Below are 26,681 nucleotides of genomic sequence, written 5' to 3'. Positions count from 1 at the left end.
TTTGACTAAACCAAGTAAACAAAAAAGTTAAATAAAATTAAATTAAATAAATAAATAATCCAGGACTGGGTGTGGGTAAATCCAAAGATAATATTTGAGAAAGAAATTGTTTATCTTTTTTCAGATAGTCATTTTATGATGGGAGTTTAGTTTTCGTCTGTCTTCTGTGCTTGCTACAGTACAGCTGAATGAGGTTCTGTACTTGCGTAATGCATGTATGGATCTCTGCTTGCACAGTACATCAGCAAACTGCAAGAGTGAAGAGACAGGATGCTCACTTCTTAACAGCCCGTCTATTGTATGTCAGTGTTTTCCCTTCTTGTTCTGTTGGTATTAGAAAATAACACCAACAGAACACGAGAGGGATGATATGAATGCACAACAGGCTTTTAAGAAGCAAGCATTTTTGCTGTTTTGCTTCACAGAGTATGCAGCTGTGGTGGCTGGAGTTGGTCGGGTTGGCAATGCTTGATTTACAGTGGACACTGATTGCTCAGCGCAATCAGTGTGTATATTGTTGAATAATTAAGTTTTATTGTATACTGGTAATTAAAAATAATTCAGGATGATGTGCGCTGTATTATATTACCATGCCATTTTGCTTGAAGGGAAGTTAAGTACCTTACATGTCTGAGAAGTGGCAATATCTTAGAAAACAAAATACCTTGAAGTGTATTAGTAGTAGTATTACTATATAATCTGGACGCACAGCGTAAAAAGAAAACTTTTCTACTCTTGCAACATTAAGAACATTGTCATAGCAAAGGACTAACCAACCTTTGTGCGTCTTACTGTCTGTGTTATAAAAGGTCTTAACCCTTACAGCCTGATGTTATGTTTTTTACAGCATTAAAAACAGATTCTTAAAATTTACTGTGGCAGAGTTATACTGCTTCTGAAGTCTAATTCTTTAGGAAAAAATAAAGCATTGTCAGCAAACACTGATTTTCTTTAATTCCCTAGAGTTTAGTTTTCCATCTTGAATCTAAACAAACTGTGATCCCCCTTTTAAATTTTGGCTAAGGAGCAAGCAGGATTGTATTGCTTGCCATTAAATAAAAATGAAACCATCACAGTCATTTAGGAGAAAAAGATGAGCTTATTGGCTGGTCACTCAGCCCTTAGCTTTGCCAAAACAGAGGAAGTAAACTGTGACGAGTTACACAGTGCACTAACATATCATTTATTTATTTTATAGTTTAGTGAACAACAACAGCTCCTTTTTAGTCGCAACCTAGATATAAAATAGAAGATAAACAAATTATATGCTTAAAAAGTCTAATAAAATATGTAAGACAATAAATGACAAGAAATTGCACCGAGCAATAATATAATTAGAAAAAATGACAAAGTTACAGTATCTACAATTGCTCAATAGTGTATAAGCCATGAAGTAATCATAGCCAGGTAAAGACACAAATGAACAGACTAAATTATGTAACTGTTGCTAAGTTATAGCACAAAAACAACAGATCTTAACCTTCTCTTTGAAATAGATTTCGATATGGCTAATGAACAAAATTGCTGAATCTCATTTGATAATGAATTCCAGATTGTTGGGACTCTAACAGAAAAGGAGTCATACTATGCCATGTCACACCACACCAAACTACTGTGCCACACCAGATAACACCACACCATATTTTAGGTCGTAATTTAATGTTATGTGATGTTACACTACTTTATCTACAGGCAGCAAACAATATACTAGTCTTTCATGGTACAAATGTGATGCCCAATAGCATGGTTTCACAAAGCAAATACCTTGCAAGTACAGTTAATTACAGTTACATGATTGGGCCACCAGTGAGTTGGACAAAGGAAACCCTAGACCAGAAGGAGCTTTAACACTGTGTCCCAAAGCAAAGAGGTGAGTGTGGGTTGAAGGCTTTAGTTGTGTGGCAAAAAAAAAAAAAAAAAAATATATATATATATATATATATATATATATATATATGTGTGTGTGTGTGTGTGTGTGTGTGTATATATATATATATATATATATATATATATATATATATATATATATAAAACATGAAATGTAATACAAAATATTTACCCAGAAAGAGAAGGTGCCAATGAAGGAGGAAACTGAAGAAATACTAATAACCAGAGGAGTATCATATACTTCAATGCTGGATCCAGTGCTGTTTAGCTTATTTGGACTGATATCACACTGAGGTTATAGAATAATATCATCCTGTTTTTTATTGACTCCAAAACTTATGCACTGGAATCAGAGAGTAAGGCACTCTCAAAAATGACCTGGTTCTGTTTGTGCATATACCAATGTATGTATCTTGGTAGGAGAAACCATGGAAAGTATTTGTGCTTGGAGGGATGACACTAGGAAAGAAAGACTTAGAGAGATCAAATGTTATAATTATCATAAGGCTGGGAACCACACAATGCAATGCAATGTGAAAGAACAGAATCAAAGACAGGATGACAGGTTGCATAGTCAGGGGAGCAGACTTGAGAGAGACTGAGCTTATCTTCTCAGTGTGCAAGCCACTAGTAAGGCTGCATCTGGCTAATTGCTTCTGTTTCTGATACGTATACAGAAAAAAAGGAAATAAGGTTGGTAGAGACTATGCGACAGAGAAATATCAGAATTGCGTGGTAACTGGAAGTTTCTTTATGAATAAAACTGGACAAAGCATGTATGTATTGGAAGAGAAATGGAAAATGGCTACATTACCTTTTCAGAAGGAAAACTGGCAGTGATGGAGTTGAAGATGAAGGACAAATGTGGGGAGAAGGCAAAATGTATGGCAGCTAAAAGGGAAACAGTTCAAAACTGGTTTAAAGAAATACAATTTCACAGAAAGAATGGGATATCCTGAAATATACTGCTAGAAACATAGGCAGGGTGAGTTCCGTAATGGTGTTTAGGGTTACCTAGACTGAAAAGAAGAATGCATGGCTGGGTTAGCTGCAGAAGGTTAGCTCTAACATTTGGGTGGACTCAGTGATACTCTTTGTCTTTCAGCATCTTATTGTTCCTGTGTGAAAACTGAAATATCAAGCTAGAAGAAAAACTAATAAACCAAACATTTTACCAATTGAAATTGCACAGGTCCCATAAGCAAATCTGTTAAATGGCTTCAGTGTACCCCTGAAGTTAATTCAAGATAGAAACCTACACAAAATTATTTTTTAAAGCTGGTAGCACTCAAGACAAATTTCCTTTACTGCTTTGTCATTCACATTGCAAAGAAACCATACATAATGCAAAATCTGCTATACTATTACTTGTGTACAGTGATGTTATTAACCACTTTAGATACATTAGATGCCTCAAGGCCATTTCTTGTGCCGTATAAGTATTCCATTACTTCTTTCACTGTTTCTCCCCATTTCTTCTGGGTCTTTTTTTTGTTTTGTTTAAATATTTAATCACTTTTAATCTCAGTATGAATTTGAATCTCAGAGATGTCACATCTGAAGCATACTTTCACTGGATAGGTCCTGCTGTAGAATTATCTGCATTGCAGTTTACACAGTCCCTTGTGGATCTGTACTTTTTTGCTGGATCTGACAGCATACTTTATACAAAATAAATTGCTGCTACAGTTAATGCAGCACACAACTCTTTCAATACTTTAGTTATAAACATCTCTGGCACTGAACATGTTCCATTTGTATGCCTTGTTTGCTGAGTGGAGACATATTTACAAAGGTCTCAGTGTCCTCATTCATGTGTACCTACTGGCAAATATCTCAGCCTAGAACTTTCAGAGATCCATTTAACATAACTTTTCACTTGTCTGACACTGAGACAGTAACTGTTGGCATAGGTTATTGAAGACATGGGGAGAAAACTTTATTTAAAGTTTCATCAAGGAACAGAATATGCCAGTGCTAGAATAGCTTACTTGTATTCTCATGGTAAGAAATGTGTAGCACTACAAAATATTATTGCTGGTTCCATTATGCTACTGTGACTATCTCCTTCCTCAGAAATAAGACTATTATTTCAAAAAGTGTTTCTCTTGTTTTCTATAATGCGTTGTGTTTGCACTTATTGTAAAAGGTAATGTATATCTGTTATTTAACAATATGCTCAAAATACCCTGACAAAGCAACAAATAGAATTTATTTTCATTGTGATTCATTTTGGTTCAAGGAGAAATTGACTGAAGTGATTTATCATGGCAACACTGTTGAATATGTGTTTTAAATTACATTTCAAAACATTTTAAGGCATTGTTGAATATTTTAATGAGCAAATCTGGCAGCCAGCTGCATTTGTAATGGTAAAGCAAAAGCAGTTCTACAAATATTGATAAGATGATGCTGATATATCTTCTTACATTGTTGTGAAACATAAATATGGGCTAACAAATACTTTAAAGTAAAGTTTATTCAACTTTCAGAGCATACTGTTTGGTCAGTATAGTGGGATGGCATGATTTACACTCTAGTTAGATGACCCTGCACCTGGTACAGCTGTCCTCTCATCTCTATATTTGACCACCAAGCACAATATTATGAATCAGAGTAGATATAATACTGGGCACTTATTAACAGTGCTTCAGCTAGCAGCTGGCAATGGTGGTGTAAAGGTAACTAACCCTAGTGTCCGGTCAGGTAACAACGTCAGCACTTTGCTTTTGTTGGGTGCTGGTCTGAACAGAATGAGATGCTCAGGGAATGAAATCTGAGAAATGCAAGTTTGCTCAATGAGAAATATTATGGCAGGAGTCCTTAGGTACCAAGAACAGGCTACTTCTAGCAAAGGCATAAAGGAGAATTGTAAATAGGGTAAAGCCCCTGCAGAACTGTAGTAATATTTTAATATTTTGTGGTTACTGTCTCCAGCTTAGTTTTTTTGTGTGTGTGTGTTTGTGTGTGTGTGTGTGTGTGTGTGTGTGTGTGTGTGTGTGTGTGTGTTATCTTTGTTGGATGTTTGGCCACTTGTATGTGGATGCTGTAAGTTTCAGCCCGATTATATATAATCTGCAAATACTGAATTCTGATCTCTACAGCTATTTGGTCTGGCGGACCTTTGTACCCAAGTTGTAGGTTGCGTAACTATGAAGACACTCTCTGTGTCCTTACATTGTTTATATCACTCCTGGAATGAATAAATGAATGTACTATTCTAGAAGCATTTTACTAACAATAGATTTTTCTGACTGAGTGTAAAATGCACTCCTAAGTTATCCAAAGGTATCACTTCATGAATTTGCCAGTTAGAGGACCAAATGTAGTATATCGTTATATATATCTGCATTATAACTCTCAGCCTCTATGTTCAAGAATAAGGGACAAAGTCTTAGAGCAAATGATCTGTTTCAGTCATTTGTATTAGTGTCATTCTCATATACAGAAACATGGCTAATTGCTGCCTAGCTAACCATGTACATATCAACATCTCAAACTCTATCACAGTCCTGTTATGCCAGATGACTCTGGGAAATTGACAGCCTCAAACTACAAATCCTTAGACTGTATATGGTCTTCAAATGGTTACTGACACCTCAGTGAGAACTTAAAAAGATATATAAGAGTTAGAGTCACATATGCATTTATTCCACATGTAGTCTGTATAGTTCACTTCCTATTGCTTAATATGTTATAAGTCTGTCTAACTACATTATGTTCTATAAAAATTTCCTTTGGGTTTATCTGACTGTATAGTTTATTAATAACTTTGTGTACATTGCATATATAACTCATTCTTGCTATTGCTTGCATAGTGAGCAAAGATCCAGTCTCTGATGTTTTGCCAATTGCCATGAAAATGGTATATGTGGATCAGTGTACTACACAGGTTAATAAAATAAATAAATACATGAATTGATTAATTAATTAATTAATTAATTAATTAATTAAACCCCCCTAGTACCAACCTATGAACCTATACGATTGGATGGGAGATAGGAAATTAATCCCTGGGATCACGTCAGTCGTCCTGCTAGACAGGGCTCCATGGAAATAAATATTGTGGGAAGAAATATCCGAGGAATTGTTTGGCTAGGCTTGTATAGGCCCTAGGGCCGAAAGCCTAGTACCAACCTATGAACCATAAGGTATAATACTCTGTTCTGATATTACAGGTTGTTAACATAAAGATGTCACAGCCATTGTGCAAGGAAAAAGATAGCAAAAGACAAATTAATGAATAAAGAACAAAAACAACTTTAATTTTAAACCTTTAATGAATAAACTTAAAGAGAAATATATTTCTTAATATGTAATACTTACCAGCAGAAGAAGACAATTTGACTATCTAGTCTGTCCTTGGTTTGCATCTAGTGGCCTGCAGTTGCTCTAACAGACCTCGTTTCTACTCCTCTCCTCTGTATGTTTCAGTTTCTGCAGTGGAGTATTTACTTTTGTATTAATTTCTAGGCATGACAGCAGCCCAGACCTTGTTTTTAGTCAAGGCCTAGTGAGAAAAGACTCAAATCACAATCAGTACGGACAAAATATGATGAAATGGGATACATAGTTGGAATGTCAGGCAACACTATAGCAGTAAAACTGGGGTCAGTTAGAAATGCAAAATTCAACTGCACAGCAGACAATAGAAGAGCAGAACAATAGTATCTGAAACAACAGATAAAAATAGTATAGAACATTAGAAATGATTTATAACAACTGCATGATGCGCAGATGTTATGCACAAGGCAAATAGAGTATGTACACTAATTGGAAGAAATTAGAAAGAAGGTGTTTTGTTTTTTTTTTGCAAAGACTAGGGTGAAATCAGCCAAAAGTGGGAGAAGATTTGATAGAAAGGATGGGCAAGGAAAGAAAGGCTTTGAGGGTGACGTGAGATGGTTGGGGAAAGGGGATTGACTAACAAGGCAAAAGGAAGCGAATGTGGAAGGTAAAAACTGGATTAAAGAGAGGGCAAGACATATTCGGGGGTTGTTGGTAGGAAGGAATGAATAAAGTATGGGTGAAGAATTGTATAACCAAATCTCAAAAGTTGTTTGGTCAATTCTCATAACACTGACAAAAAACATTGAGACTCAAAACAATAAAAACTACTAAACAAGCTATAACCCGGTTCCTTCATGGGTGGGGGTAGGGTGTCAGGATAATTTTTCTCACTCGCTGCAGTTGGTGTTTTGGGGTAGATATTCTGTGAAGTGACCAAAAAACATTTGAGCATGGCTAGTATGCACAAGTGAAGAGCAAGTGAATGGCAAGTGTTGCTGGGTGTAGAAATTTAAAAAGAAGAGGAAGTCAGAGGGGTACTTGGCAATAGTGTGGAGGGAGGAGGATAGAAAGAGAGCAGTGGTTCAGAAGGAGTAATGTGGAAAAGGGGGAGTGAAATGCACACAGGTGGAAGTAGGATCACAGCACTGCACAATTACATGACCAGGAGATGATCAGGTATTTTTTAAGAGCAAAACTGAAGGCAGCATTTATGTGAGTACATACCACATCTAAAGGCAGTTTATTTCAAAGTTTTTCTCTTTTGCATATATTTTTTGTTTATTTTGTTTTAGATATTTGTTAATTAGGTAAGCCCACTGGACAAAGTGCCCCTTTTCAGGGGTGGACTTGGAGTACTGTTTGGTTAAGCGACTTGCTCAGAGTCACACATTAGGCAAATAGAGGAGGCAAAGAATCAAACATGGTTACATGGGAGGTGGGTGTACATATCAGATATTTCACAGCAAATTCTACATATTTGAGATAAATACCCTTTGACCGTGAGCTTCTCCAAAGCTACTCAGTACATTATTTACCAATCATAGTTACTTTCTGTCAGAAAAAAAAATAGAATTTGGCTGTTATGTCTTGCCACCACAGTCTGCTTGACAAAAATCCAGATTTGTTTAGAAGCTGTGGATAGACAGTTGTTTTGTGTGTTTGCCACTGTGGACAGCAAAGTACCATACCTTAAAGGGCAACAGTAGAGCAAAGTCACCAGGAGGAAACTGAAAGAAATGAATTATGAATTGATGAGCTGCTAGGTAGTCAGGTACTGATAGCCAGAGGAGCTTGTTTGATGGTAAGTGGGACGTTAGGGGAGAGTGCTGGATTTCAGTAGACTCAGTAAAAAGAAGAAAGGCACTGGGACCACATAGCTAATGTGAAATATCATTTATCATAAAATGTGAAGTACAGAATGATCAGCACAGACAACAGTAAACAAAACCTAAAACTTTGGTCACAACGGTACCCAAACACAATGTTTTTAAAGATCTGTATCATGGCCTTTCAAATTTTTTTGTCAAATGGTTTATCTTTCCTCAGTCTTACTGCGCTGCAGCACCTGTGCTCTTTAGAATAAGTATGAGGTGAGTGCACATCAATGAAAAATTTTGTACAGTGACTTCATTTTGTGTGTGTGTGGGGGGGGGAGACAGGGTGGATGCAACTCATTTGCAGGATGCTGTATAAAACTGTACACCAAGATGCAACTGCTTATGGAACAGCTTTATTTATTGCTGAAAGCATAAGTAAATAAAAGCTTCCTCCAAGCACATTCCAGAGTCTCCATATTTACATACTGACACTATATTTATAAATACTTAAAGCAGAATTCCTTTGTTGTTGCACATATCCATAATAAAAAAAAATGAAAACCAAAATGTGTAACTACCTATGTTAGTAAGTTATGCTACAAATAAAAAGCACTTAAAATGAAAAAGTATAAATGCACAGTAGTTTATGTTGTGTTTATACTTAATATTAGGGATGAACAACATCAATTACTATTTTCATATAAAACTGAAATTATAAAATCCATGTTTTCTTTTCAGTGTGCATTGATAGCTACCTCTTTCATACAGCAGTGAGGCTGTATATGTATCATGAATGCTGAAGGTCTAGCAAACATTATGCAATTTTTGCAAATCATTTATGATAATATATGTATATAGGATGAACTGTTTAGAATAAGACAATGCATAATAGAGAACACAGTGATTCTATAAACAAAGCACAGATGTAGTTTTAATGGAAACAGTTTAAGGATTATACATCCTTACTCTCCCATAAACACATGCACTGTCCTTATCATTACAAAAAATGTGTTTCACAGAAGTCCTCAAATAATCATTTTCCTTTGTGGTGTGTATACTTTTCTTCCAGCCTGCTTGTTGCCATCTCAAAGACCAGGTTGTTTGGCAGCATTTGTTTGTATCAAAGAAAAACTTAGTGAAAAACAGCTGAAAGTAGATGGTTCTGGGCATGCTTCCCTGCTGCTAATATAGACTTTGATTTCTGAAAGAAAATCCACAGGGCATAGATCAAAGCCGAGTTTACACAAGGAAGGATATCTGCTGGTTAAATTCTGTCCCTAAATATTTTTATTTTGAAATGAATGAATTGATTGTGTTTAGAAAAGTACAGTGATTTGAGTACAGTGTTTATCATCAGTACAAGTTTAAACTATAGTACTACTGTAACAGGTCTGAGTATGTGTCCTCATAAATATATTTTCTAGTAGACTAGTTTAAAAAAAAAAAAAAAAAAAAAAGCATGCATGATGCAACTTGCCAGTTTAACTGTTGCAAAGCACCAGATAAAATGATGGCAATCATGATCATGTAAAAGCACCCAGTTTTTGTTTAAGATCTGTTTATTAACCCCACTGTCCAAGCTATAGGTAGAAACAAATGCATTAGTATAAGACCTACTTGTGTGTTCCTTATAATCCTCCATGATGTTTATTTTAATTTCCTCATTTAAATTCCTTCTGGTCATATTTAACAATTGAATATGGAATGAGGAACATAATACTAATTTTAACGATCCTGGTGCTCCTGGCAATGAGGAGGATTTGCCTTAACTGAGGTGATATGAGCGAATAAGAAGCCAGAATCAGAGAAGCAAATGGAGGATGAACAATGCATACAAGCCTTCATTAAGGAACCAATCAAATTTTCATCCAGCGTATTGGCCCCCATTACACAGTCAATGGTATGGACATTCACAGTCTCACAGGAGGCATTAATTAATACCGCTACAGTTGAAGAAATGAACCAGATGCACTAATTTAAAAAGTATATTGAATACAGAAGCGGACTTTAAAGTATACAGTTTTTCGAACATGTATATAGATATATTGGATGCAGATATTTTCACTAAAGGAATCAACTTTGTACTAACAAAAAGAGCAAGCATTACGTATTTTTTTCACAGTTTAAATTATACATGCGTAAATTGAATTTGCAACGTATTTTTAATAATGCACCAGATGTCAACAATACTCTTAGAGTTGCAAGTACATGTAATCCACCCCTACACCCTGTGTTGGCCATGTATGAAAAAATATGTGAGCTTGACTTTAGATAAATGTTGAATCGGAAAATGAAATCTAATGTATATAATGACTGAAAATGAGTTCAAGAAAACAGAATATACTCTGGCATGAATTTAAGAATAATGAAGCCAGACAAGGGAGGGTGGGGGTCAGTGATTATGCACATGGAGGATTATATTGCAAGAATAAGTACCATATTAAAAGGGGAAGCATATGAATTGTCTAATAGAAACCAATTAAATATAGCTTATAAAAAGATCCGGAGGACAGTTGAGTGATATGTTTATAGAAGGGAGAATGTCTATTGATTAACTCAACTACTTAAATATAATCTCCCCTATGATTCCCACTATATTTGGGTCCCCCAAAATACACAAGAACTTGGAAGATCCTCCTATGTGGCCCATAGTTGGTGGTAGGGGTTCAGTGCCTTGTGCTGTTGTGCAATATTTGGATCATCATTTGAAACTGCTTTTGTATGATGAAATACATTTGTGTAAGAATTCATGGCAATTCTTAGAAAAGATCAATGAGGCCAAGTTTCATAAGGATGATTTTTAGTCACAACTGATATCAAGGATGTCTACATGGGTAATTCCACATACAGTAGGGTAGAAGTGGTTTGGAGATTACCTGTTGAGACGAGGGATCGAACAGTATAAAATTAACATCTATCAGGAGATGCTTGAGATGGTATTAAGGAATACCTTTATATACTTTTAGGGTAACATATATCTACAAAAGGAGACAGTAGTGATGGGTTCCCTGGTTGGATGCCTCTTTGGTAATATTGCTACGTTGCAGTGGCAATTTTTATATATAAGAAACAGTGAGTTTGAAAAATCATTTAGACTATACATGAGCTACCTAGATGATATTTTTATTTTATGGAGTGATAATCAGGAACAACTTAATAGGTTTTTTGAATTATATTAATAAGAGTACGGATTTTTTTGCCCTTTTCTTATATCATCAATGATAAATCTATAGCGTGTTTGGATGTAGGTTAGAGAAGGATTTGGATGGTGAGAGATATTTTTCACAGTTTTATAAAAACCCACTTATTGAAACACAATGTTGCATTTTTCTAGTTCCCATCCATTTTACTAAAAGAAGTTGTTCATAAAGGGCCAATTGGTCAGGGTCACACATATGACTACATTTGATAGACATTTTCAAGAGGAATGTGAGATCTCGAGCAACATGTTTTTAAAATGGGACTATCCAGAAAATCTAATAGATGATGCTATAGAGGAAGCAACAACAAAAAGGGCAAATTGTCATTTTGTTCCATTGTTAAATATGACCAGGACAAATTTAAATGAGGACATTAATATAAATGTCATGGAGGATTATAAGGAATGTACAAGTAGGTCTTATACTAATGCATTTGTTTCTACCTATAGCTTGCATAGTGGGATTGTTAAACAGATCTTAAACAAAAACGGGGAACGCTTACATGATGATATGACTTTATATAAAAAATTAGGAGAAGCTCCAGTAATTGTTTATAAGAGGAGGCTGAATTTAAAAAATATTTTTGAGAAGAAATCATTGATTTGCAAAAAATGTTGGTAGTATGTCAAGATGTAGGAGATGCAGTATGATATTGGTACAGAGTTTTTCAGAAATAATATGAGGTTTTGTTTTAATGGTAAACATAACTATGAAAGTAAAGGGATGATTTATAGTGCATTATGCCATGATTGTCTTAAATTTTTATAAAAGAAAAACAGAATGCAAACTGTAGGGCCGTATGAGCACATGTATGATATTAAAAAGGGAAGGGACACAAATGCACTATATAAACACGTAAAGGATAATCCTAACCATCAATTTAAATTTTTAACTTTAGATAAAGTAAAAGTCAATGAAAGAGGAGGCCCATAGCCGGTGCACGTAGAAATGCAAGAATTGTTCTGGCAGGTGTATTTCAATGCATATAACTGGCCAGGATTAAATGAAAATTTATAAATAGCACCACTATTACAACTAATATATTTACAGAGATAGTTCTGTATACATTTTGTGATATACAATCATTGTTTTTATATTATTAATTTATAACAAATATATTTTTTTATATTTTAAGCTCCAGTTAAATAATTGCTTTATTTGTAAGCTGCTGGTACTCTGTGTCTTTAAATGTAATTAATGAGTTTTTTGTCATGTGATTGGGGTATATTTAAGCAGTTGTTTTGAGTGACTTTTTATCTGATGAAGTTTTACGGGAAGTAAGATGAAAGCACTCATCTTTATTGGATTTATAATAAATTGTTTAAAAGGAAAATTTTTGTGAGTGTTTTGGTGTGGAAAGTTCCAGGGCTGACTTCTTTTTCCTCGTTTGTTGTTTTGAAAATAATCACTATCCCTCCTTACCTCCATATTCTTATCATTAGCAGTCACTTGTTAGCTACTTCCATAATGTAAACATATGCCAAATACCTCTATTCAGATCATTAGCATAAATGACTGCATTTTTCATCCATTCTTCCTTCTGTTGATTAATTCCCATTGCTTCTCTCATTAATTAACTTATGTTTCCAGCTGGTCTTCATATTTCTTTTGAAGAATCAGCATAGCTTACAATGAAATGTCTCCTACACATGATGGCAGCTGATACCTGTTCAGTTCTTTTCAAGAATTTGACATATAACCCACAAAAATCTCAAATATCCCCAACCCCAACTATTCCAAACTGAGCGTAGAACTATGTACATTGGACTCATTAACATTCTGCTTTATTCTGTATAATCTTTCTAATTAATAAACTTCTCTGTAAACAAAACATCCAAGCCATTTTCCATGTTGTACATCCTTTTCATTAAAGTACGTAACATTTCATCTTTAAAGACTTCCTCTTGTGAAAATGTGAAGGAATGACCATTTTACTCATCTAAAAATCATGCATGCTTAATTTCTAAGTCCTGCAGTTGGACTTGACTCTAGTGGGCATGCCAATATTCCTCATAGCACTGTCCTAGCTATATAAAGCAGGAAGAGTCAGACGGCATTGTTCCTTCTAAGGAATACATTAACTTTTATCTAAAGATGTTTTAATAAGTGCCTTTGGCATGCAAGGTCAGATTTACTGTCTGACTGATAACAGTCCTTTAAGTCATCACTACAGTTATGAAAACAGTAAGCATCAAACCCTCCCAACACAGACACTTAGTTAGCGCCATTTATCTTCTTTCACTGGACATGCCTGATAGCTCTACTACCTTTATCAAGTTGGCCTATTTATTCTATTAAGGGTGAGATACAGGCCACTCTGGGAAAGACAAACATGCCATGACCCATGTGCTCCTGCCTGGTGTGTCTATTCAACCCATTAGTCCTCCCTATAGTGAGAGTCAGGTGGTAGGGAGAGGGCAAGCTTTCAGGACCGATGGAGCAGCTTACCCTCCCTTTTGAAGTTGGAGCTCCTCCCTCCCCTGTGACGGTTTACTTGAGCTCCAGTAAGTGGTACCTGTTGTGGGAATGTACCTCCACACTATTACTTCCCAAGGCAGTGTGTTCACACAGTGGTGACATGCTAATGAAGGCTCATACTCTGCATCTGTAACACCCAGTGTCACCCAAGTGGTGAGCTACAACCACCTCCCTCCTATCCCAGGATGGGCAACCAGCAGAGACCTCTCATGCCCATCCTCCCCACCCTAGCTGTTACAGTACTTCAGTTGCTAGCCAAACAGGAGCCATCTTGTTCGTAACTAGGCTTCTTTCCTCTATACCACAGAGCTGGGATACTGGTCTTTTTGCTATTATGTTATCTGCTACCTGGAAAAATTTTATATATGACTGAAATAGTTTGATTTGGCTGCTGAGTTTTTTTTTTTGCTCTGGTAGCTCCTCTGTAATGCACCCAGTTACTGCAGCATTTAATTATTTCTTTTGTTACCCTGCTTCCTTTTATCTCTGTAACATTTTTCCCTTAAACAAGGGAAATGGCTCCGCTGGCAGTCTTCACAGCTGACTAGTTCTCACTCGTATGCACTGAAGCTCTGTCCTCCTGCTGCTTCTTGTTCTGTCCTGGTCTGGTTGCTGATCCTCTGGTATGCTTTGGCATCTCATTCCACCTCATCCTCACTGGCAAATGTCTGGGCTTTGGGTGGATACATAATGCTGAAGAATACAGGATAAATCAGTCTAACCTCAAGTCTTTTCAACATACACAGCCAACTCACTGATGAAAATTAACTTTTTCTTATTGTTGCAGATAAATCATTATTAATGTGGACACACTCACCCCATATTAACTAATTCCTTGCTTGCCACAACAGTGACAGAGCTTACCTTCACAACAAGTGTTTCAACCTAATCATCAGGGGCTGTGGAGACTTATTAATTATTTGTTAATGTGAAATAAAAACTTGAAGAATTATTCTGTTTTAATTTCTGCCACTGGAAGGTTTGTACATTATTGCAGTAAACCTTCTGCACATTATATGCAATCCATCTCTTTTAATCATTCTAATATACCCTGGAGCTGTATTTTTTCTCTCTTACCACAGTCTTCATTTTCCTAAAGTTTTTTTTTTTTTTTTTTTTTGCACTTCTTTACATTTGTTACTGTTGCCACTGCTTTGAGTTATATTTTCCATGTTTTCCCTGATCAGGCTCTGGATGGCATAAAAATGTTGTGCATGGGTGCCTTCCTTTTCCTGCTGCTTTTTCTTTTTTTTTTTTTTTGGGGGGGGGGGTAGATTATTAGCAGCTGTATATTTGCTTATTTATGTTTTCTATACCAGGATGTCCAACTAGATGTTTCCCATTTTAACTCCAATACAACTAAGCAGTAAAGGATCAAAAAATATGACATAGATCACAAAGTGCCAGCTATTGGCATCATTACTGAAAGTATAGGCAACAATAAAAGAATTAAACATACGATAAAATGTAATGCAAGCTGTTAATAGACATTTATAACAATATCTAATAATTCTAAAAATAATATATTAAAAAAGTAAATAAATAAAATAACAGATGAGTTGTGAGTTGTATGGAAACAGCAGGAACTCTGTCTACGTGGCACACTTCATCATAAAAGGGTTCTCATCCAGGAAAAAAGAGGTCATTGTTCCCCTCTACTCGACACTCATTAGACCCTTTATAGAGTACAATGCCCCTTTTGGAATGTACCTCACAAGACAGCTGCAGCAGCTGGAAAGGCCACAGAAGTACCTCCCAAAGAGGTTACTGGATTCAAACAGATGCTCTACATTGACCGTCTCAAAAAACTCCAGCTTTACTCTGTAGCATATTGCCTACTCCGAGGTGATCTCTGCCTAACATATAAAGCTATATCAAACCCAGAGCTGTTGGACATGCTACACCTAAAGAAATCCCAATCCCTCTGAGCTAAATGGTCTAGGGATCTAAACCTTGTCACCACAATAAACAGGACATGCTGGAGGGATAGATTCCTGTCCCAGAGACTTCCCATACTCTGGAACAGGCTACCCATCTATGTCAAGCAAAGGTTTTCGTAAGCACTCTTCAAGAAAAATCTTGATGAGTGGATGGGAAATAGGAAATACACCCCGGGGATCACTTCTGTGTCTCTGCCTGACAGTGGCACAGTAAAATAACTTTCTTGGGTGGCGTAAGCCAGGGAACCTTGTTGGCTAGGCTTACGTAGGCCCTCGGGCCGATAGCCTAGTACCTACCTATGAACCTATATAGGTGACCAACCTCAGCAGAAAGCTTGTAGCCAATGCTATAATATTAGCCAGGCTGTTTGATGTCTGAAAACATTATTACCTACGTTATAAAAGATAGAATTCAGCTTTACCGGCTCACTACATATCTTTTCCTAGTGAGGATGGTAAGCCTAAGTTTTCATTTACTTGCATTTCTGCATCTGCCAGCTATTCAATATGTCCCTCAATGTCTTTTGTTGACTCTTGCAGGACTGTGAGCACCGCTTTCTACTTTTACTTATTGCTAGAATGATATCCTACACCTGGCATTCATGGTATCCAAACTAACCTTTGTTATTCTTAAATAAGGATATGATTTCATTGTTTTACATTTATAATATGCCTTTTGACTGTTTCCAAGGGAAGATTGATCTTCCCTCAGTCTTTTTAGTAAAGCTTCACACTAGAAGTCACACACAAGTTTCACTTTCTAACCAATATATTTCAGTTTCTTCTCTCTCCACTAACTGTGAATACCATCCTCAACCAAAATATAAACATGGTCCTGTGGATTCCCAGACTCACATTCTTAACATTCTCATACTCTGGTACTTGTCCATTCTGCTACAGTCCTGATAAATTAAATAAAATGAAATAAAAAGATGTATTTTATCAAGACAAACAGCAACTGCAGTTTCACATTTTAAGTTGTATACATTTGAACCGTTCCTATACACTAACTATTGCTGACAACCATCGAAAATAAAAAAATGGTCCCGCTGGTACCCAAACTACCAGTAATAAATTTCCCATTCACAGAGAATGGTTGGTGTCCTTTCTGCTACAGTCCTGATAAATCAGATAAGACAAAATGTCTTCCACGAATAAAAACCACGAGTGAAGTTTCATTTTTTTTACTATCCTCATCCTCCCACTATGGCTGGTAATCTCATAGTTGAAATCTATGCATACCAATGGCACTAGGGGTGTGTAATCTCCTAATGCCAAGTTGACCACTTTCAAACATTAGCAGCTACCCATTTTGCCAGTGTTCTAATACATGAAGTAAGAAAACTGTCTTTTATGAGTAGAAACTACAAGTATGGCTTTTTTTCATTGTTTTACTATAGTTGTTGTTGTCTGTCCACTCTCCCTCCCGTTGTGAAGGCCAATGCCTATGCTCAAAATGACACTGACAAATAACACTGGAATACCCTGTTTCCTGAAACCAACATTTCAATTGCAGACACTGCAAAGTATCCAATACACCAGTATCTCCTCGTGAAATAGAGAAACCTACCTTTTGTTTAGTATTTTTTCTTTCCTGTCTAAATAAGGAAACAGCTGCCTGTTGTCTCCATTATCTCCAATCAATCATTCCATTTAAACACCTCCCTCTCTAGAATAGTGTCTTTACTTCTGGGGATGCAGTCACAAAATGAGAAATGTGCTTATGGTATGTATTAAAAGGATTGCTAGTTCAATACATTTATATGAACATTTTATCAAATTAACATAACAACCTAACTTGGCCATTTTTTAAAACTATGGTCATACATTTTCAACATACTACCTATGAGATGCCACTTCATGAACTTGCCACTGTTAATATGTAGTTCCAGCTGGAAAGACAACTTTGCAGAGCGACCGCAAAATCAGTGAAGGAAATATACAAGGAAATGATAGACCATAAGATGAATCTCCCAAAGGAGCTAAGAAAAAATGTATATGTTGTTCATTACTCATCAAAGTTACAAGCTTATATTTAAATAGGTGTGTACAGTCTTGTAACTCCACAGGATCCACTATTTTTACTTCACATCTAACAGCCATTTCTGTGAAGTACTTCAGGAAAAAAGTTGTCTATTTTCAGAAATATCTATCATAAAGCTAGTTATGATGATTTGATGGATAGACACCATTTTACACTGGGGTTGTCATGTATGGCCCTGCTTGATTAGGGCGGTGAGCACTATTAACTACTCCATAAAGGGTGGCAAGAACTTTTAAGTGTGTCTACTTAAAGCTGTATATATGGCTAGGCCTGTTATGGTCCTCTGATTACTTATCTAGTGTTATTCCTGTTTCCTGTGTTTCTTATTCATTTTCACCCGCCATACGATACTCTGCTTATTGTACTGAGCTACCTTCTAAGCAAGACATGAACATTTTTAGTACTTTTACTCATAAGAACAGCTTGCTTAAACTTTTGAACATTACTGATAACAAATCCCCAAAATTAAGCCCTTGCATATAAATTCACAAATGTACCTTGTACCTTTAGCAGTTACTATTTTGATTTCTAACATACAGTATGGGTATTTTCATGAACTTGCTTCTTAAATTTTACAAATGTCATTACTTCTCCAGTCTGATTCCAAGCAGGAGCACCTTTTTGGTACAGCCTGCATATTCATCCTGTGTCTGCCTGGATTTTCAGTGGGTGCACCGGTTTTGTTGCACATTCCAAAGGCATAAATAGACAAACTGGCAGTCATCCAAACTGCCTGAATTTGTGCATATCATATTTTAGTGAGTGAATGAGGGTTTGTGTGTGTGTGTGTGTGTGTGTGTGTGTGTGTGTGTGTGTGTGTGTGTGTGTGTGTGTGTGACAGACTGGTATGCTATCCAGGATTAGTATCTCTGTCTTGTCAGCACTGAGTGCTAGAAGCTGTTCCAGGTCCTACGTAACCCTGAAAGGAATAAAGCAGGAATTGGAGAATGAAGGAATGAATAAAAGAACAACTGAATAAATACTGTTGTATGTTTGTAACTGAAAATCTTATATTAACAAATACTTGTGTTAGTGTTGCTGTACTTGTGTTTAGTGTTGCTGTTGTGCAGGCAATACTTTGCAGAATGCTCTAGTCAGGCATAAAAAGACCCCAAATCAATAAGCCTGAATGTTTAAATGAGAGGCTTCTACCTTACCTAACAGAATTATGTATAGGGTCTTATTTTGCTGTTTTTCTTTATTTCATGTTGAGTCTTCATAATAAACATCTGTCTCAAAGGCTGCACCCCTATGACCTTTGAATCGATACCAATTGTCAGTCATAGTATACAGTGTGATGATAAAAATCTACTGCCAATCATTAGCGGACTGGAGTTCCGCTGTAGCGACCCCTTACCGGAAAAAGCCGAAAAGACAACAACAGTATACAGTGTGATGATACAGAGAAAGTTAATTAGCTGTATAGATTGTATTATGTTGCAGTTCTGTGGCTCTCTGTTTAATATGAGCAAGATGCATGATGCAGAATATAAAGGTTAAATAATATGCAAACTCCTTGGTAGAAAAGCACAGGAAAAATGTAAAGTTTTTTTTTCTTTACGCACTAAGTTTTAATTAATTTTTAACAGTCTTTCAAGTGAAATAGAAACAAAAAAGCATTTTGCAGTGAACTTACACTCATCACACCTTAAGGATGTTGGGACAACTCAAAAACTTGATGTGATGAAAGTAAGCTGCACTGAAACCCTGTAGAACTTTTTCTTTCGCTTAACATATACATATTTTGTTTTATCTTGTACACTAATGCTACTGTATATGGTAACAGTAGTCATGGACACTTAGAACTGTACCTTAGGGTACAACATTAATGGTTCTACTTTTTCTTCCTGATTCTCCAGGTAGATTGATTGCTGACACTGCACAGCAGCATAAGGGGAGAGCGCCACTCCTGAGTGTGCCATCCTTTGGATAAGCTGAGGCCCCATCTGCTTGAGTTGGTAGTAGTTCAGATGGATAACCTCATGGAACCTATTGACAGAGTAGGGGAAGTTCTCCTAGTAGTATAAATACCACCGCAAGTCTCCCCTACAAAGAAGCTACTAACCTAGTGGGACTAAACAGGTCAACAAAGGATAGATAGATAGATAGATAAATAAATAATTCATAGGAATCATAATTAGTTCAAAGCTACTGAGTCTTGCTAGTTTCCAGCCTAGACTGTACATCCCTTCTCAAGAATGGCTATGCCAGTCATGCCCAGGGCAAATTTATGAATACCCATCCAATTATCCAGGTCCCAACTGTAGGATGATAGTATAACACATCAATTTATCTGCTGGGGTGTTTTTTACAGAGGCGAGGGAGGCAGTGAGTAATGAATCTGTCTCTCCACCTTGTTTTATGTACCTGCTGAAGCAGGTTTAGATATCTTGTTCTGGTAGTTGTGATACCGGTTTGTGAAGGTGCACAAGATCTTGGACTACTGGGTACCTGATTGCTCAGAAGGCAAGACATAGGTCTCTGAAGAACATGTACAACAAAGAAAAAAGGGACAGGGAGCTTCTAGTCTTTTCTGGTAGCTTAGAGATTTAAGTCTATGATCCTCTTTATTAGGAACCTCTAAGGGTCTTTCAGACTGGTTGATATGTCTGGTGAGGTATGTGCCAAAGGGGTGTTATATTCTATAATTGGTCTGATCAGTGCTGAATACAAGGGGACAATAACCTCTTTAGACCCGGGTGATATTCACTTGGCTAACATTTTTACCAAGTAGAGAGATTTCCTGACAGGACGGCCACCGTGATGCAGCGGTTAGCGTTGCCACCTCACAGCAAGAGGTTCTCTGGTTCGATCCTTGGCTGTGGTGCCTTCTGTGTGGAATCTGCATGTCCCCCCTGTGGTTGCGTGGGTTTCCTTCGGGTGTTCCAGTTTCCTCCCAAAGACATGCTGTAGGTGGATTGGACACACTAAACTGGCCCTAGGCATGTGTGTGTGTGCCTTCCCTGGAAGGTTGGGTGCCAGGCTGGCAACTTGACACTGTAAAAACTCTACTGCCAATCATGAGCACAGGTGATCTGCTTTGGTGACCCCTGACTGGGAAAAGACAGAAGAAGAGGGATTTCCTGACAAATATGGTGGTTAAGGAAGAGGGAATTAGGAATTATCAACCTAGGTTTCCAGGGCTCTTACTCATATTTCATTTAGAAGCGGGGTATTATTGCCGACTCTGCATTCTGGATGGAAGGTTTGTAGTAATTGTAGCCCATTTTCAATACAAAGGAAATTAAAAAATGTAATTTACTTATTTTATCATACACACTAACTGCATCGTTAATTCCATTTCACGATACAAGCAACAGTAAAAACCCATTTCTGTGAAGGACAGTTTCGGGGGGGGGGGGGGGTCTGATGAAAAAAATAAACTCATAGGAAAAAGAACACCCGTCCCCTTGAAGTGAACACAAACGACAAAGGATTGCGCATGCACACGCACCATTTTACAAAACGTAGGAGGAATGGTGAACGCTGATGCCGGAACTTATTAAATGCTTGGCGATGAGTACAGTGTTATATAAGTTGCAGCAGAAACTGTTTGTACTGGAAAGTGTTGCTAGTTTTATTTTGTAGTCATTGGTAACGTGAATGTTTTCACAGAACCGTTTTGAATTAAAACCTTCCAATGTTATTTCATTTTAATTATTTTTATACATGACATCTGATTGCTATAGCCTCTCCGGAATACGGAGTGCGACTTTTATGGGGTATTTATGATTGCTATAACTTCACCTGCTCCTCGTGTCATGTATCAGGGCTTGGGAAGGTAAATTCCCTTGGAAACAAACTCAAGCGGAAAAGTATAATACATTTTTTTTATTAACGGGAGGGAACAAGAAATTGAACCACAGTGATACAGTAGTAATCATTTGTTGTTTGCTGACATGTCCCTTTTTGGGGAGGGTTTGGAAGCTTTTGTTAACAGAAACTTGAGCGGAGCGATGTAGAATTTTACTAAAGTGGTGCACATCGACTGACACTACAGTGGATTCGCACCATTTGCTTGACTTTATGTACAGCTGCTGTTTTTGACCACTGTTTGTTAGACAAAATTATAATAAACATATGTATTACTTCCCTAACTCAAGGCAAGCTGTATAATTATATTAAACCATAAAAATTACACCAGCATTATGCACGTGCCCTGCGTGAACTTGTCACCTTTAGAATTAGGACCACTTCACCTTTCACCTAACAAATAGGAATTCATTTAAAAGGACTTAAAAACAAACTTTGGGTGCTCTGTCACGTAGCTCCGCCCCGACATCGCTTGGTTTAGTTTTACACTGGTAGAACAAGCCCTTCTATGCAAATATGAGAAAAGAAGTCACAGGTAGGAAGCGGAGACATGAGGGCACGTCCTGCTGGACATGCAGTGACATTAAGGTGTCTCACCAGTGCTGAATACGGATTTTCCCATGGAAACCTATCTGCTGGCTACGGGTAGAAGTCTGCAATTGTGGTAAATTATACAATCGTATAGGATAACTCCCGTGCAAAAAAAAAAAAAAAAAAACGAACAGAAAGGGAAGCTGTAAAGCGGAAGATGGCGCAGCAGTATAATGCCTGTTGTTCAGTTCTTAAGTCTAGATGTAGTACCCCTCTGACTGTTGTGCTACTAGCTATCCTACAGCTCCTGTCTGCACTGCCAGTGGCACATGCTGGCCTCTATAGCGCCTCGGATCACGTCTTAGTGCTTGATGCAGACAATTTAGAGAGGACTGTGCTGAATTCTAGTAACGCTTGGCTGGTGCAATTCTATGTTTCTTGGTGTGGCCACTGCATTAAGTTCTCTGATACTTGGAAAAGCATAGCAAACGACATTAAAGGTACGTGACTTTGGAAGTGTGACTGATTAGCAAGTCATCCCTCAAGTATTCTGCTGCTCGTAAAATGAATGAATACATAGTAATAAAGTTAATTGTTTACTTACACAGCTAACTTCAGTTGAGAAATGAATCTAGGTATGAGTATAATCTGTTAGCAAACGTGAGCCAAACTTTCAGGTCAGTCTTTGAGGCTAGTTTTGTTATGCAGTCCCCATTACTTTTTTAGGAATGCAGTTTGTAGTGACCGTGTCAGCTTTTGCTTTAATTAAGTGGTCACCGCAGAATGTGCAGCAGAATTGCATTTGCTTACTTGTGTTGAATATGTTACAACGATATTTGTAGTTGTTACTTTTCTGACAAGTTTGTCCAAAAAATAAATTAAAAAAATAATAATAAACTTGAAGCAATCAGTTCATTGTCAGTAGAGGTGAATCTAACATGTGTAAGAGGTATGAACGGGATGATTCATCAACCCATCCATCCACAACCTTTTTTTATTATATAGTTTTATTTTCTTTACTGGGCATTGGTTAGACAATGGGACTGTTTACCCTAGCCAAAGGGAATGGTGTTTCCGTATTCATAAAGGATGTGCACACCTCCAGACTGGTAGCCCAATATAACGCATCAGAGATACTTCAGGTACAGGTAACATTGGGTAAGACAGCGATTCAGGTTGTAGCCTGCTATAGGTCCCCAACAATGTCCCAAGACTCCCACTCCACGTTCCTAAGCACCTTGGAGAATGTTAGGGTCCTGCCGCCTAACACTCATACTGGGCGACTTCAACTAACCCTCCATTAACTAGGAAAACTACTCATATACCAATACACTTGCCCAACATTTCCTGGAATTCATTAATTCCAATGACCTATACCAGCTCGTTCTTACCCCCACTAGAGGTAGCAACATCCTTGACCTGGTCATTACTAACATGGTGACCGTTGTTCTACACCAATAGTCAACTCCTCCCTGGTTAGATCTGACCACAAACTAATCACCTTGGAAATCCTCACCCCCCCCCCCCCCGCAAAGGTAATTATCATGAAAAACTTCTCCAAAGCTAACTTTGGGCTCCTAAAAACAGATGTGGCTAACTTCATGGCACCCTTGCAAATGGAGAATAGTTGCATGACCGCCAAATCATACACCAATGCATTGTGCAAACATGTAGACAAATGCATGTATCTCACCATACCCAATAGAACCAAGATACTCTCCTCCAGAAAAAGGAAGCCAGTCTGGTGGTCCCCTGTCATAAACAAACTCTACAACAGAAGGAGGAAACCGATGCGGAATAAGGTGAAGTCCCAAGACTGGAAAAACTCCCTTATCAGCCTCAACAAAAAGTTGAGATCCCTCATCAAATCCTCTAAAGCTAGCTATGAAAACAGAATTGCAGCAGATAGTAAAGACAACCACAAGGCCTTCTATAGTTATGTACAGTATCTCCACTGCAATACCCAAATTTGCTCTGAGCTACTACACAATGGTACCGAGCCAACAGATATTGCCAGTATACTGACCGACAGATTCAGTGCCAACTTTACCCCCCCCCCCCCCCAAGGACCAATCACAATACCAGCAGATTGCCAGACACCCAGTATTACTGCTGCACAGGTTAAAACAGTACTGTCCAAGGTCAAGAATACCTGACAATATCCCTGACCATGTTCTACATGAACTACAGAGTGAACTGGCACCTCACTTGTGTGCCCTGTTCAATCACAGCCTCACCTCAGGATTTGTCCCTACCGAATGACACACTGCTATAGTCATCCCTCTCCACAAAGGAGGAGCGACTACAGATCCTGGGAACTATCACCCCATTAGCCTGACGAGTCTGATATGCAAAGCTATGGAATGCATCATCATGGACCTAATAAATAAAGATGTAGGGAATCTCCAAACTCTGGATTCCACATAGTTTGGTTTTGTGAAGGGTAGATCATGCCTCCTCAACTTGGTCAACTTCTTTGAGTCAGTCACCAGAACTGTGGATGAAGGCAAAGTGGTTCATACAGCCTACCTTGAGCTGGCCAAGGCCTTTGATACCATTCCCCGCTCAGGAATCATAGAAGAACTCACTAAGTTAGGCATCAACCCCTGTATCACTAGGTGGGTTGCAAACTGGCTCACAGATAGAACCCACAGTGTGAAAGTATGTGACTCCCAAGTCAGACTGCCAAACAGTCACGTGTGGAGTCCCACTGGGTTCGGTCCTGGGTCCTCTCCTGTTTGGTATCTACGTCTCTGAAGTCCAGGCCAACACGAAGGGCCTCTGGCTGCCAAAGTTCGCAGATGATTGCAAGTTGGGAGCTATTCTTAACTCCCCAAATGATGCTGACATCCTACAGAAAGGCCTCACTGAGACCAACGACTGGTGACAGAACCATGACCTTAATGCCAAAAAATGTGTCATTTCCCTTTGGGAAAAACCCGGTTTCCATGAATTACCACATTGACGGTAGTCCACTGAACACAGAAGGCATTATAAGAGATCTGGGAACACAAACAATAAATTAATCGAAATCTGTATAAGCGAACCAGGACACGTTGGCAATTAGATTCAGCGAACCAAAACACATTTATTGTAACATTTTTAGCGCTTTCATCTCAAAAATGAGACTTCATCAGAAACAGAACAATTCAACTAATCACGTTTAAATACTGAATAAAACCATGATATCACTAATCAAACTGCTGGATTTAAAGATACATGCTCATATAAATATAAAACACTACTAACCCACTAATTTTGTATTAAATAAATTCATCCACCAAGTATTTAATATGTTAAACTTCTATGTTACTGTGAACCTTAGTATTAAGAAAATAATATAATAAATATATATAAATGAAAAATTATATATATCAAATGTCTAAAATGATATTACATACACTGTTACCTTAAGCTAAAACTTTTTTACCTTAAATTAATATGTAATAAAGAATTAGCAAAAAATAAACCATACAATATTTATTAAACTAAATAAAATAGTTTATATATTGGCTCTTTCTAATAACATAGGTGCCAATGAAACATAGTCATTTAAACCAGGTGAAAACATCACAGCCAACCTAAATTGCCACTGGCTCTCTTTCTTTTTTAATATATTCTTCCAATCATCCCCTTTTGGATTAACATGTACAATATCTATAATACCAAACACAAATTTATCAAAATTTTCACAAACAGCTGCTTGTCTATATAATGCATTAGTAGGTTTTTGATTTTTGATGTCATTTAAATGTTCGTATATTCTGTTTTTCAACATACGCTCTGTTTTTCCTACATAGAAATGTCCACTTGTATTACACCAAGCCAAGTAAACTACTCCCCTTGTATTACAATTTCCCTTCTTAAAAAATATTTTACTCCTAATGTTGTTATCCAAAACTAAACTGGATTCTTTATTAATATATGAGCAATAGGCACACATACCACATTGCTTTGTACCTTGTGTGACTATTGTGATATTGTCTAGTCTGCACTCCAATAACTGTTTAACATTGTATCCCACTTTGTTAATGAACCTGGGTTTATTCCCTACTTTATTAAAAATTTCCTTATTTGTCCTAAATATGTTCCAATTTCTTTCAAAAGCTATTCGAACCATACTTGTATTTATATTATACTGTAAAATACAAGCCTTACTAAAATTCTTTGGCGTACCATTGAAATCTTTTCCAATACCTTCAGTCACTGTATCAGGACAGGTACTGAGCAGTGGTTTATATTTGTTCCCCCACTGATCATAGACTTCTTGGAGAATCTTATCCAACATATACGATGGATAACCTCTCTCTGAAAACATGTTGGAAATAACAATAAACTCTCTAGCTAAATCTTCTTTACTTGATGTCATCCGTGCTACCCATACAGCCTGTCCTTTGACAATACTTATCTTCTGTCCCAAAGGATGATCACTCTTAAAGTGTAAATAAGCGTTACAAAAAGTCTTTTTTCTGTATATTTGTGATTTAAAGTTTTCTCTTTCTTTAGATATAGATGTATCCAAAAATTAATAACTTTCCTATCATACTGATATGTGAATTCTAAAAAATCAGTACTGGAGTTAAGCTGTTCTATAAATTTGGGGATTTCTTCCTCCAAACCTGCCCATAAAATAAATATATCATCCAGGTATCGAAGATATAATTTAATATGTCTCCAAAAT

The 26,681-nt window shown here is 37.2% G+C and overlaps 1 protein-coding gene across 1 annotated transcript in view; it reads left to right on the top strand.

The window, feature by feature from the left end:
• Positions 1 to 21,967: 21,967 nt before the first annotated feature.
• QSOX1 (quiescin sulfhydryl oxidase 1) overlaps positions 21,968 to 26,681 on the top strand; it is a 1,259,897-nt gene continuing 1,255,183 nt past the window's right edge. Inside the window, exon 1 of the mRNA XM_044085745.1 lies at positions 21,968 to 22,500. Coding sequence (XP_043941680.1) covers positions 22,218 to 22,500 — 283 coding nt within the window. The 5' untranslated portion in view covers positions 21,968 to 22,217. The remainder of the gene's footprint in view (positions 22,501 to 26,681) is intronic.

Source organism: Protopterus annectens, chromosome 10.part0 (genome assembly GCF_019279795.1).
Source record: "Protopterus annectens isolate FY-2018-M chromosome 10.part0, PAN1.0, whole genome shotgun sequence".
Classification (NCBI taxonomy): domain Eukaryota; kingdom Metazoa; phylum Chordata; order Ceratodontiformes; family Protopteridae; genus Protopterus; species Protopterus annectens.
The sequence above is the reverse complement of the archived record's forward strand: the minus strand, read 5'-3'. Positions and strand labels throughout refer to the sequence as shown.